The sequence below is a fragment of the Piliocolobus tephrosceles genome, chromosome 1 (genome assembly GCF_002776525.5).
Source record: "Piliocolobus tephrosceles isolate RC106 chromosome 1, ASM277652v3, whole genome shotgun sequence".
NCBI classification, from domain to species: Eukaryota; Metazoa; Chordata; class Mammalia; order Primates; family Cercopithecidae; genus Piliocolobus; species Piliocolobus tephrosceles.
In genome coordinates this window covers 13,221,594-13,234,987 of record NC_045434.1, presented here as the reverse complement: position 1 = coordinate 13,234,987, position 13,394 = coordinate 13,221,594, and the positions used below count along the sequence as shown (strand labels likewise).

General features: G+C 44.7%; 2 protein-coding genes across 7 annotated transcripts in view; one reads left to right on the top strand and one right to left on the bottom strand.

Moving 5' to 3' along the window:
- ARID4B (AT-rich interaction domain 4B) overlaps positions 1-2,308 on the bottom strand; it is a 166,550-nt gene extending 164,242 nt beyond the window's left edge. For all 4 annotated transcript variants that reach the window (XR_003309615.2, XM_026455103.1, XM_026455104.1 and 1 more), the window contains exons 1-2: positions 1,840-2,308; positions 987-1,041 (exon numbers count right to left, since the gene is read on the bottom strand). Coding sequence is in view for 3 of the 4 variants with exons in the window: in XM_026455103.1 (XP_026310888.1) it covers positions 987-992 (6 nt within the window). In the remaining variant the exon portion in view is untranslated. The remainder of the gene's footprint in view (positions 1-986; positions 1,042-1,839) is intronic.
- Positions 2,309-2,609: 301 nt separating this feature from the next.
- GGPS1 (geranylgeranyl diphosphate synthase 1) overlaps positions 2,610-13,394 on the top strand; it is a 15,900-nt gene continuing 5,115 nt past the window's right edge. The window contains exons 1-3 of one of the 3 annotated variants that reach the window (XM_023216224.1): positions 2,639-2,844; positions 3,800-3,980; positions 9,981-10,073. In XM_023216224.1, the coding sequence (XP_023071992.1) occupies positions 10,004-10,073 (70 nt within the window). In that variant the 5' untranslated portion in view covers positions 2,639-2,844; positions 3,800-3,980; positions 9,981-10,003. Of the gene's footprint in view, positions 2,845-2,925; positions 3,252-3,799; positions 3,981-9,980; positions 10,074-13,394 lie in introns of those variants that run through there. The other 2 variants (XM_023216223.1, XM_023216225.2) reach the window with 2 other exon arrangements.

The following is a 13,394-nucleotide window of genomic DNA, read 5'->3' as shown; positions in this document are numbered from 1 at the left end:
GAGGACAAGTGAAATTTTTTTTAATAGTTCAAAGGAACTGTCAAAAGTAGACAACGTTGATATTCTAACATGCTATCTGTTGCATTTCTACACTTGTGAACATTCTACCCTTTTCAAGCACTTCTGAATTTGTAATGGATGAAAAAATACAAGCTAGTGTCTAAGTTCCACCAGTTGAATCTGGACTTTTCAAAAATCTAAGGTTTTATTCCAGCATGTGTTTAAAAAAAAAAAAAGACAGTATTCATATACATATTCTCTCAAGTGACAAAAAAAACTGTACTTTTATGGTTATCATTTCTTCCAACAATTAAGCAAATTTTTTGACCCTATTCTCCACTCAGTTAATATGTTTACGTCTAAGAGGAACCTGGCCATCAGTTTTCCACACATTATAATGCAACAGAGCCTCTGACTTATTTGCAGACCAACCAAATCAATAAAGAAAAATAAACCACATAACCCCAAGTGCCTGGAAATACAAGAAACAATTGGTATCTCTGAATTGTGTAAAGATCACCAAAATTATCTTTTTAAATCTTTCAATTAAATTATGTTTGTGACGAGTCAAAGAGTTTTCTGCTAAAATTTTATAGTACTGTTCACACAATAAGTAAGATTTTCTTTCATCAGTGTAACTGATAGAATCACAATACACTTCAGTTGCCAGGATCAGATTACCTGACCTGCTTTTTATTTTACCTTTTAAAACACTTTAATTCATGCCGTTATTCCTCTCATTCCCTACGAAAAGAGGGGTTCAATATGGGAGAATCATCTTCAGTTGAGATATCCTGTAACTGCCTCCAACTCCACAGCAAAGCCCGCCAGCTGACCCCGGTCTCTCTGGGGAGGGGCTCGGTCACCAAGCCACCAAACACACCTTCCTCTGCAAAACTCGGAAGCCCCACACGACGACCTCGTCCAAACTCCCGACTTCCTGAATTCGATAACCCCAGAGATCCGTATTCTGCAGGCAATCTTACCTTCATGATGACTCTGGGACCGAGATATTCTCTAAAACACCAGGTTCACCTGCACCTGGAGAGGAAACAAAAGACACCCAGTCAACACCACAGGCACCCCTCTGCACTGGCGGAGGCGGAGGGAAGGAACCGAGCGACGCCCGAACCCCGAAGAAAGAGCCGCACCAGGCGCCAGCCCCCGAACCATCACACGCCGAGTCGGGGCTCCCTCTGGCCCCGCCATCCCCGCAAACCCAGCCACCTACACAGCTCGGCAGCTTCCCGTCCCCATTGTCGAGACCCGACGGAGTTTCCCGTCTACGACAATGACGCCATTTCTGTCAGAGAAGAAACTCACAACAAGCCCGGCGTCCGGCGTGGGGCCGGCCGCTCTCCCCGCGGGCCTCAGAGCCCGGCCCAGCGAGTCCGCGCCCCATGCGCCGCGTCCGAGGTGGAGGCCGGCCGGGGGCCACCGAGGGCCCAGGAGGGCCTGTGGGCCGCGGGCTGGACCGGCCCGCCGCAGAGCCCCTGCCCACGTCCCGTTCCGGGCGCAGACCCGACAAGTGGGAGCGGGATCAACATCTGGCCCAGCCGCGGGGACAACGTGAGGGCCGAAGGCCCCGGAGGCGGAACGGCCCCCACCCTGCCCGGGCCCCCGACCGCGGCCGCTAAACCGCTGAGTGTGCGGCCGCCCAGCCAGGGGGCGGCTCGGACACAGCGGCTGCGGGGGGTGGGAGCTCCCGGAAGGCCGAGGCCCCGAATTCGGGCGCCGCAGGGACCACCACCGCGATCTTCCTCTGCTCCTCGGTCGGGCCCAGCGACTCCCAAAAGAACCCCCTTAGGAGACCACGAAAGCCCCAGAAAATGGCCCTACCTTCCTTGGAGGCGAGATCTGACCCTGGCACGTCCAGAGTTCCCTCTCTCCTCCTCCCCCCCAAAACCAGTAGGCCTGGGGGAGAGATGGGGAAGAAGGGCGGCGGGTCCAGCGGCTGCTGAGGCAGAGGCTCCGGCTCCTCCTCCTCCCGCGGCGGCGACTGGTACCTTTGTTTGGCGGCCGCTCGGGCTCCCTGGTTGGGGGGAGGGGGACGACGAAAAATCCCTCCCGGACTGGAGGTCCGGGCCCCCAAACGCGCTGCCCTCCAGAGGACGGCGGCGATGGACCCTCTGCAGCTCCCTCCGGGCAAAGGTCCAGGCGGTGGCCGTGGCGGCGGCAAGCTGAAGCTCAAGACTCTCCCTCCGCTCCGGCGACCGAGCTCCTCACTCCGGACTCGACTGACGGGCAAACATCGCTTCCCCCCACCCCGACTCTAGGTCCCCCCCCTTCCTTTCTCCCCTCCCCTAGATTTTTTCCCCCTCCCCTACCTCTTTCCCGGATGGCCTCTTAGACGACCTTGGATTGGTTAAAATTCTTTAGAACCCGCCTATACACTGTTCCTATTGGTCGCTGGATACAAACAACGACGCCATTTTCCCACCAGTTCTATGGAAACAGAGAGTTACGCCTCAAGGCTTCCTGGGAACTGAAGTCCAGCCTCTGGAACCAACGCGCAAATCCTCGTCCGCGAGAACTGCAAGGCCCACGATGCCCTGCGCCAGCGTGGACCGGAGAGGGGGAGGGTGGAAAGGGGCGGGGCAACAAAGCAATAGGGAGGCGGCAACGACGCCTGCGCAGTGTGACCGGGATGGCGCATTTTCTTGCACCGAGTAATGCGGTGTCGCTGGCGGCTGAGGAGGGGGGAGAGTTGTGTGGTGAAGTAGTGGGAGGGATTCATGTAGGCATAGGGAAGAGCCTAAGTCCACATTATAAAATAGGAAGTTAATGCGGGGTACAGCTACTCCCGGACCGGCGGCGTGAAAGTCGTGATATCATCGTTGAACTGTGAGCAGCAGTGGCGGCGGCTTGGGGGGAACCCGGATGGGAAGGAGGGCGGGGGAGGCAGGGGGCGGGGCAGAGAGGAAAGAAAGAAAGGAGAGTGAGGACCCGGATGCTGAACCGGATTGTGTATGAATTTTCCATCCCCTAGCTTTAAGCGGGGAGGAGGAGGAAGGGTTGGCCAAGTGCGGCGGAAGGGAGCATCTGAGCGAGGAGGAAGCAGAAACCTCACCGTTTCTCTCTCTCCGGACTCTGTGCTAGCACTGTAGACGTTTGCAGTTCTCTGCCCAGCCGCTGTGGAAAATCGGCCTCGAAGTGATAGAAATTCCCTGCTTATATCAGGCAGCTTCTTTCAGATCCATCGTCTTTCTCCCGGAGTATGAGTGGAAGGATTCAGTGTGCGCTTCACATTTGTATGTCTCTGTTTAGCCATTCTCAAACCAGGCCCTTCCCTTTGAAAAGATAAGTCGTTTGCATGGGATGTTCGCTTTTTAGACGCAAGGTTGTGTGCCCTGGTTTCATTGTCCAACGCGTTAGAAGGCGCTTTCTTTTTTTCATGGCTGCTGAGCGCCGACCACTGGGGCGGCCTCTGCCTTCGTAGACCTGCGCCTGGCGAGACGGACAGATGCTGAACAAAACAATGTGAAATTACCGCAGTGGCAGTGCCCCAGAGGAGAGTTCTGCGGTGATAGGAGAATGTGAGGGAATTTGGCTTATTTAGGGAGGGAAAGGAAGGGCTTCTGAGCAAGTGAGGATCGAGCTGAGAGCTGAAGGGCTAACAGGAGTTAACTAAGGAAAGAGAAAAGGAAAGGACATTCCAGACAAAAAGACTAACTTGTCGGAAAGCCCTGTGGCGAAAGGGAGCTTTTCCAGTATGAAGAACTGAGCCTGGAGAGATGGGATGAGGGGGCGTGTGGAACCTTAGAGACTTTGTGAAGGAGTTTTGTTTTTGTCCTAATAGCAATGGGATATCTTCCAAGGAATCTCAGTTAGAAGGGAGAGATGACTCCGATTGGAATGTCACCCTGGCTGAAGAGTAGAGGAAGCGAAAAAAAGAAGAGTTAAAGAGGCAAATGCAGGGAGCCCGACGAGGAGGCTATTGCCGTAGTAGTTCACATGGTGACAGGAATGGAGCGTTTCTGGTAATAATTATGGATTCACCCTTTGAACAAATTTCTGGCAGCTTTTTAGTTTTGAAAATGAGAAGTTTCAGACTCTCACTGAGGTATTCTGTAGTTTATTCACTCTAAAAGGAAACTAGTAGAGTTTATGTAACACACACTAATGCCTCCTTACATTTAAGTTTAGTACGTGATAGCTGAAATTTCCAGCTGTGATAAATTGGGAAGTCCTTTGATTTAAAACAAAGGCGAGTGAGAGTATGTGCCGCAGTGTGTAGAATCCTTTAGGCTTAAGAAGACACAAGACAAGTTGGTGGTTGTTACCTAGAAAAATGGAGGTTCTTATGTTTTCTTATGAAAATACTTGTATGTAAACATTCTCTGGGAAAGGAAATTGACTTGATAAGTGAGTATTCTTAAACATCTCTAAGTGAGCAAAGGAAATAATTTTTTTTTTAAAGCATGACTAGTGTTTTAAGTTGAAAAATAACATCAACCACAAAGCTCTCTACAAATTGAAACAAAGATTAGCTCTGATTTCTATGCAACAGGGTACACCTGCTAGAGATCCTGACACAAAAGGGAATTCTGAAACTGTATCTCATTGATTTTTAAGTTCAGTCAAATGTGTTTTGGAGGCTGTGAGAAAATATACAAACGTGATTCTTGCTCCCAACCTGTAGTTGAGAAAAGATAGGTACTGACATATAAATAGAGAAGTATATGAGATGCTTTTTAAATTCTACCTTTAATGATGTTCGATAATAATCTTTTATCTAAGCCATTATTCTTCCTGTTTTGCGTCTTCTTTTTTTTTCAATCCCTGATAATAAGGTATAGATAATAGGTTACATAATAAGGATTTACCTAATATTATACTTCAATCCCTGATAATAAGGTAACGGGTCAGAGATCAAATAGTATAGGTAATAGGTTACCTTAATAAGTATTTGCCTAATATTACCAATAGGAATATTGATGATTATTTCACTTATTTGATTCTTTATGAGCCTCTTTTTCCTTGTGACGTCTTTGGTATTAATTGCTAGTCAAGGTGGATGTAGAAATTTCCCATGTGGGATGTTTCTCTTTGAAATGTTTCTCTTGTTAAAATGATTTCTTGGAGTGCTGATTTTTTTTTTTTTTTTTTTTTTTGGAGACGGAGTCTTGCTTTGTCGCCCAGGCTGGAGTGCAGTGGCCGGATCTCAGCTCACTGCAAGCTCTGCCTCCCAGGTTCATGCCATTCTCCTGCCTCAGCCTCTCGAGTTGCTGGGACTACAGGCGCCCGCCACCTCGCCCGGCTAGTTTTTTGTATTTTTAGTAGAGACGGGGTTTCGCCGTGTTAGGCAGGATGGTCTCGATCTCCTGACCTCGTGATCCGCCCGTCTCGGCCTCCCAAAGTGCTGGGATTACAGGCGTGAGCCACCGCGCCTGGCGGAGTGCTGATTTTTTTATAATTGTTTGATATAGATGAGAACAGACTACAAAAAAATATGCCTTTCAATCCTGAAGAGTAACCTGAACTATACACTAGTTTTGTGCTTTAATTTTCATTTGTAATCTGCCTTCAATAAAGAGTTAAGCTAGTGGAATTTATGTCTTAGCTTATAACACAAACATGAATATTTGCTTGGCATTGAAGGGTAAAGATATTCGATAGCTGGAGATCTTAATCTGAGGTGCATGTAAACGATTCAGGGACTACATGATCTCTGAGAAGTTATATGTTGTAAGGAGAAGTTATATGTTGTAAGTCTTTGTGGCAGTGCCTACATTTGTGTTGGAGCGTATTAACACATACACAAGCTTTTTTTTTTTTTTAGAAGATTCATAGCTTTCATCATATTCTCAAAAGGTTTATGTGATCCATGAGATGGTTTACAGTCTGGGGAAGCATCAAAGCACTTGCATAGTTGATGTTTATATGTGTGTGTTATTATTTCAGCCATCCATTATCATGTGCCTACCAGCTGCCTAACAGTGCATACATATGTAGAAGTTTTATTCTTTTCTCTTGTTGCCATATTACAAGTCTCATTTCACAGCAGAAAAACATCTACATTACAGAGACAATGTGGTTCAAACCATTTTACCCTTGTATTCATTGACTGCTACAAAACAGGAACGTTAAATACCCGATAGTCACTAAATTGGGTAGTTTCAGCACTTTTACACTCATAATTGTGCTGGAAAAGTGGAATGCTAGCACTAATAATTAGATTTTGGTTTGGGGGTTTTTTATTTGTTTATTTTTACTTGTATAAATGTATGGGGTACAAGTGTAGTTTTATCACATGCATAGATTGCATAGTAGTGAAGTCAGGACTTTTAGGGTGTCCATCACCCACATAATCACATTGTACCCATTAAGTAATCTTTCATCATCCACCTCTTTCCCACCTTCTCATCCTTTGGAATCTCCATTGTCTATCATTCCACGCTCCATGTCCATGTATACACATTATTTAGCTCCCATTTATAATTAAGATGTACTATTTGTCTTTCTATGTCTGACTTGTTACACTTAAGGTAAGGGCTGTCCATCCCTTTTGCTGCAAATGACGTGATTTCATTTTGTTTTAATGGCTGAATAACAATTCATTGTGTATATACTACATTTTCTTTATTCAGTCATCTACTGATGGACACTTAGGTTGATTTTACTATTATGAATAGTCTGTAATAAACACACAAGTGCAAGATTTTGGAAATTTTACTTTTGTGGCACATTGTCGGTATTTACTGAGGATCTTTGGATTTGCTTGGCTACATGTATATAAATCAGTGTGTTTATTAACTGAAATATGTGCAAAAATCTTGTCTTTGGTGGATTAATTTATAATATAAATCCACAAAAGTCAGATTCTGCTCCTAAGTATATTTTATTTTACATTTCAAATTTTAGTGCCAGCAAGAAGTTATAGTACTAGAATCACCTTACGCCTGAGAGTGTCAATGATGCGATCATAGTATCAGGTGACTGGGCTATAAAAGGTGACTTTTGTTACTTAACATTATGAAGTTACTAGGGCAGATTTAGAAATCGAGGAACACTGGTGAAACCCCGTCTCTACTAAAATAGAAAAATTAGCTGGGCATGGTGGTGGGCACCTGTAGTCACAGACTCAGGAGGCTGAGTCAGGAGAACTGCTTGAACCCAGGAGGCAGAGGTTGCAATGAGCTGAGATCGTGCCACTGCACTTCAGCCTGGGCAACAGAGCGAGACCTCGTCTCAAAAAATAAAAATAAAAAAGCAACAAACACATCCTCACTGTTATAATAAATAACAGTAGCCCACACCCCCTTAGTTGTGGTGTGGTGTGGTACCATGTAAGCAACCTATTTCCAGTTCCCCTAACATTCTCAAGCAGCTGTATCAGAATCATACAAGATGCGTATTTAAATTGAAGATTTTGAAGTCTCTGGCCCAGACTTAGAAAAAAAGGATCAGGCCGGGCATGGTGGCTCACGCCTGTAATCCCAACACTTTGGGAGGCTGAGGCAGGTGGATCATCTGAGGTCAGGAGTTTTGAGACCAGCCTGGCCAGCATAGTGAAACCCCATCTCTACTAAAAATTCAAAAAATTTAGCTGAGCATGGTGGCGGGAACCTGTAATCCCTGCTATTCGGGAGGCTGAGGCAGGAGAATCACTTGAGCCCAGGATGGGGAGGTTGCAGTGAGCCGAGATCGCGCCACTGCACTCCAGCCTGGGCAACAAGAGCAAAAACTCCGTCTCAAAGAAAAAAGAACTTTGAACAATCAGAGTAACACAAAGTACATGAACTCAACTTCATTTTCTTCATTCAAAAAAAGTGACCCTCACTTAAGCAAATATATTCTTGTGCTTTATCTTCTGGCATACTGAGATAACTTTCTAAAGTGGCTTCCAATTCCAAAAACCAATGATGTGCAACTCATTGAACAGCCCTAACCACAGACTGCCATTAGATGCCATATTACATTTAGCCTTCTTGTTGTATCTGCCGTGAAGCCAGAAAAGTCGGTTAGAAGCGCGCTCAGGATTCTAAAGACTAAATCATAGTCCCAAGAAGCAGAAGAAAGAGGATAAAAGTAATAAACTTCCCAAAATATGCCAAAGATGCTAGAGCAGTTAGAAAAAGATTCCTAATACAAGGATAAGTAATAATAGAAACAGATACAAAGAAATAAAGCAGAGATTCAGCAGTACAGGGAGACCCTCGGAAGACCGTGAGTGTTATTGTAGGAAATATTGAAATAAGGCAGATTTCAGTATAAAGGGGAATATGTTTAATAAATATGATTGCATTTGAGTTAATGCATATCTTAAATCAGAAATCTCTGAAATTGATTGATTATAGGAGAATCCCTTTAAATTTTAAATACATAAAACATACTCATCTTAGTGCTCATCTAAAAAAGGATATGTGTACTAATTAGTGTAATCAGTTAAATGCAGAGGTGTCTTTCCAGTTCTTTGGAGTTGTTTTGACATTTGCCGTCAACAAATTAAGCCTTTTATGGTTGATTAAAATAGGAAAGACTTAATATAAGTTACGTGACTAAGAAAACTTAAAAACCAAGAGAACACTTTGACCAATATAATCACTTGAATGAAGAATTTTCTAATTGAGAGAGTATTTACATACCACCCATTTAAAGTGTACATTTCAGCAGTTTTTAATGTATTCACAGGGCTGTGTAACCATCACCACAATTTAATTTTATAACATTTTGATCCCTGCAAAAAGAAACCCTGTACTCATTAGCAATTAGTCCCTATTCCTAACCACAAATCTACTTTCTGTCTCTGTAGATTGGCTTATTCTGAACATTTCATATCAATGGAATCATACAATATGTAGTCTCTTGAGATTGGCTTCTTTCACTTAACATGTTTTCAAGGCTTCATAGATGTAGAATCTTCTTTTTTTGTTTTTTGAGACTGGAGTCTCACTCTTTCGCCCAGGCTGGAGAGCAGTGGTGCGATCTCAGCTCACTGCAACCTCTGCCTGCTGGGTTCAAGCAATTCTGCCTCAGCCTCCCAAGTAGCTGAAACTACAGGCACTCACTACCATGCTTGGCTAATTTTTGTATTTTTAGTAGAGATGGTGTGAAGGCTGGTCTTGAACTCCTGACCTCGTGATCTACCCACCTCAGCTAAGTTTTTGTATTTTTAGTAGAGACAAGGTTTTGCCATGTTTCCCGGGCTGGCCTCGAGCTCCTGGGCTTAAGCAATCCGCCTGCCTCAGCCTCCCAAGTGCTGGGATTATAGGCGTGAGCCACGGTGCAGCGGCAACAGAAAATTCTTTTTAAACCAATTGGGGCCGGGCGCGGTGGCTCAAGCCTGTAATCCCAGCACTTTGGGAGGCCAAGACGGGCGGATCACGAGGTCAGGAGGATCGAGACCATCCTGGCTAATATGGTGAAACCCCGTCTCTACTAAAACATACAAAAAACTAGCCGGGCGAGGTGGCAGGCGCCTGTAGTCCCAGCTACTTGGGAGGCTGAGGCAGGAGAATGGCCTAAACCCGGGGGGCGGAGCTTGCAGTGAGCTGAGATCCGGCCACTGCACTCCAGCCTGGGCGACAGCAAGACTCCGTCTCAAAAAAAAAAACAAACTGGGTGACTGTCTTTTCACAAACACCTTGAAATACAGATTCCTGCGGCTGGGCGCGGTGGCTGAAGCCTGTAATCCCAGCACTTTGGGAGACCGAGACGGGCGGATCACGAGGTCAGGAGATCGAGACCGTCCTGGCTAACACAGTGAAACCCCGTCTCTACTAAAAAATACAAGAAAAACTAGCCGGGCGTGTTGGCGGGCGCCTGTAGTCCCAGGTACTCCGGAGGCTGAGGCAGGAGAATGGCGCAAACCTGGGAGGCGGAGCTTGCAGTGAGCTGAGATCCCGCCACTGCACTCCAGCCTGGGCGACAGAGCGAGACTCCGTCTCAAAAAAAAAAAAAAAGGAATACAAATTCCTTTGCAGTTTTATACTCAAAGATGATTAGTTTCATGTGATCTTTATGTTTCTTTTTGACAGATTGGCTTTGAAGTTTAAATCCAATGGAGAAGACTCAAGAAACAGTCCAAAGAATTCTTCTAGAACCGTATAAATACTTACTTCAGTTACCAGGTAATACTTCACTTATAGTCCATAGAGGGTCATTTTCACACAGTAGTGGTCGTTCAAATGTTAGCAAATAGAAAAGGTTAGACTTGCTAGCTGTTGAGATTTTGTATTTAAGGTGATGTATCTGAGAAAAATGATAAATAGAATGTTCTAATTTTTCATTATTAAACGGTAATTTTTGCCAGGTGAAGTGATATACACCTATTGTCCCACCTACTTGGGAGGCTGAGACAGGAGGATGGCTTGAGCCCAGGAGTTTAAGGCTGTAGTGCACAATGATCACACCTGTGAATAGCCACTGCACTCCAGCTTGGGCAACATAGTGAGACCCCGTCTCTTAAAAAGAAACATAATTTTTGAAGGCACCCTTTAAAACATATCCAATGATTTAACATACCTTAAAAAATAAAAATACTTAAAACATTTTGGTATCTCATTGGAGGTTGTATTCTTTATGGATATTACGCATTCAGATTCCCCACTGTTTAGATATTAGGGGAAGTTACGCAGATTTGTTTAACAATAGAACACTTTATTTACCATCCATGTTCAAGTTTACCTTCTATGTCTTTGTTTTCCAGTATCTCACACATGCACTGCATTTCGTATACTACTAGTTCCTTTGACAGCCAAATAATAATGTATCTAAAATCACAGTATTTGGAAGCATAGCCCACTTTATTCCTGTATAAAGGTGTGCCACCTGCACATGGCTTCCTACCTCACGTGTACATGTGTGTGTGTTTTTTTTTGAGACGGAGTCTCGCTCTATCCCCCAGGCTGGAATGCAGTGGCGCCATCCCGGCTCGCTGCAAGCTCCGCCTCCCGGGTTCACGCCATTCTCCTGTCTCAGTTTCCGGAGTAGCTGGGACTACAGGCACCCGCCACCACGCCCGGCTAATTTTTTGTATTTTTAGTAGAGATGGAGTTTCACTGTGGTCTCGATCTCCTGACCTCGTGATCCGCCCGCCTCCGCCTCCCAAAGTGCTGGGATTACAGGCATGAGCCACCGCGCCTGGCCCACATGTGTGTTTTTGTTTTATTTTGCTTCTTTAAAAACTTGTCTGGAGGCTGGGCGTGGTGGCTCACACCTGTAAACCCAGCACTTTGTGAGGCCGAGGCGGGCGGATCATGAGGTCAAGAGATTGAGACCAGCCTGGCCAACATGGTAAAACCCTGTCTCTACTAAAAATACAAAAATTAGCTGGGCATGGTGGCTCATACCTGTAGTCCCAGCTACTCAGGAGGCTGAGGCAGGATAATAGCTTGAACCTGGGAGGCAGAGGTTTCTGTGAGCCGTGATTGTACCACTGCACTCCAGCCTGGCAACAGAATGAGACTCCAACTCAAAAAAAACCTTGTCTGTAAATGATGATAAGCAAAAACTCATGAATATAATAAACAGGGGTTCTTGTAATAAAAAATCATTTATAAACCAATTACTTAAAGCTTAGACTATTCTTTCTCATAGAAATAATACAGGCCAGGTGTGGTGGCCCACACCTGTATTCCCAGCACTTTGGGAGACCAAGGCAGGATTGCTTGAGGCCAAAAGTTTGAGACCACCTTGGGCAACATAACAAGTCCCCCTCTCTGTTTTAAACATTTTTTTCAAAAGAAGAAACAATGTAAAAGTTGGTAAATTATTTGACAAGCATAAAAACCTATTTAGCCCATACTGTGACTAAACTCTAATGATGCTCTCAATTCAGTCTCAATAGACACTTTTTAATGTCTGTGCTAAAGTATACACCTTTCTTTACGAGCACACCTCTATGATAATGTGTGCATTTCTGTTCTTCATGAGCCTGGGAAGGATAAAAGCCAAAAGAATGCTAACTGCTGTGCTACACCTTGGAAACCATAATTAGTGTCATTTTTGTTTTGGCAGACCCTAATAGAGACTCGCCTGCTAATGTCAATGCATCAGAAGAATGAGGGAATGATAGAAATGGAGAATTCAAAGGGAAGGTTGCCCACTTTTAAGAAAAAGCCAAGAGACTGCTTTTGAGTGACATGTATCCAGCAGTTAGTAACTTATTTCAGTATCTCCCAGTGAGAAACATGGCACAATTTCACTTTCACTCTGCCCAGCTCTTATTGCCAGATGTCCTTTAGAACACTTTCACAAACACTCGCTGAACTGGGCTGGCATTCATAGCAAGCCAGTTATCAGTGCTGACAAAAGTCTAACAGGCATCTCTCAAATGTCTCTTACTCTACTACTTACAAAGCAAGGACTGCCTACCGTTACATTTTAACCATAATGCTTACTTACGCAGTGACCACCTTCTATGACTTTTCTTTTTTTTTAATTCTCATTACCTGGAAATAATGCTTTAAGCCATTAGATAACATACTTAAAATTATCATTAGGTACCTCACCTTCTCATTCAAATACATTCTTGATCCATGTTGGAATATAACCTCAAAAGATACTTTTAAAGAAATGTGACATTGCACTATGCACATAACACACTTTTTTTTTTTATAGAGAGCTTCAGAGTTATTAAAGTAACTTAGAGGTGTGCCAGGTCATTTACACTGTTGTAGTATTACTCTTGCTAGTAAATAATAATCATGATATCAGAATTTTCTGAAGTCAACCTGACCAACGTGGTAAAACCCTGTCTCTTCTAAAAGTATAAATATCAGCCAAGTATGGTAGCGCATGCCTGTAGTCCCAGCTGAGACATGGGAATCACATGAGCCTAGGAGCCAGAAGTTGCAGTGAGCGGAGATCACGCCACTGCCTGGGCAACAGAGTGAGACCCTGTCTCAAAAAAGAAAGAAAAAAAGGATTTTCTGAAAGTAGGAAAGAAAATGATTTTTATTTTTAAATTTCTCATACTTGCTATCATCTTATGCTTATGTTTATTTGCCTTAGTGTGGGGCCCTAGATGAGGTAAAGGGTGGGATTAGGGAGAGATGAAGCTGGCAGTAGAGGAAGAAGGGCTTCAAAAAGAGAGACAGTAATGTTTAGATCTTAAAGAGGAAGCAGTAATCTTTTAATTTTGAGAGATCTCTGTGATTAGCCTCAGTGTTAGAAATTATTTCGGGGCCGGGCGCAGTGGCTCAAGCCTGTAATCCCAGCACTTTGGGGGGCCGAGGTGGGCGGATCACAAGGTCAGGAGATCAAGACCATCCTGACTAACACGGTGAAACCCCGTCTCTACTAAAAATACAAAAAATTAGCCAGGCGAGGTGGCCGGCGCCTGTGGTCCCAGCTACTCGGGAGGCTGAGGCAGGAGAATGGCATGAACCCAGGAGGCGGAGGTTGCAGTGAGCTGAGATCTGGCCACTGCACTCCAGCCTGGGCGACAG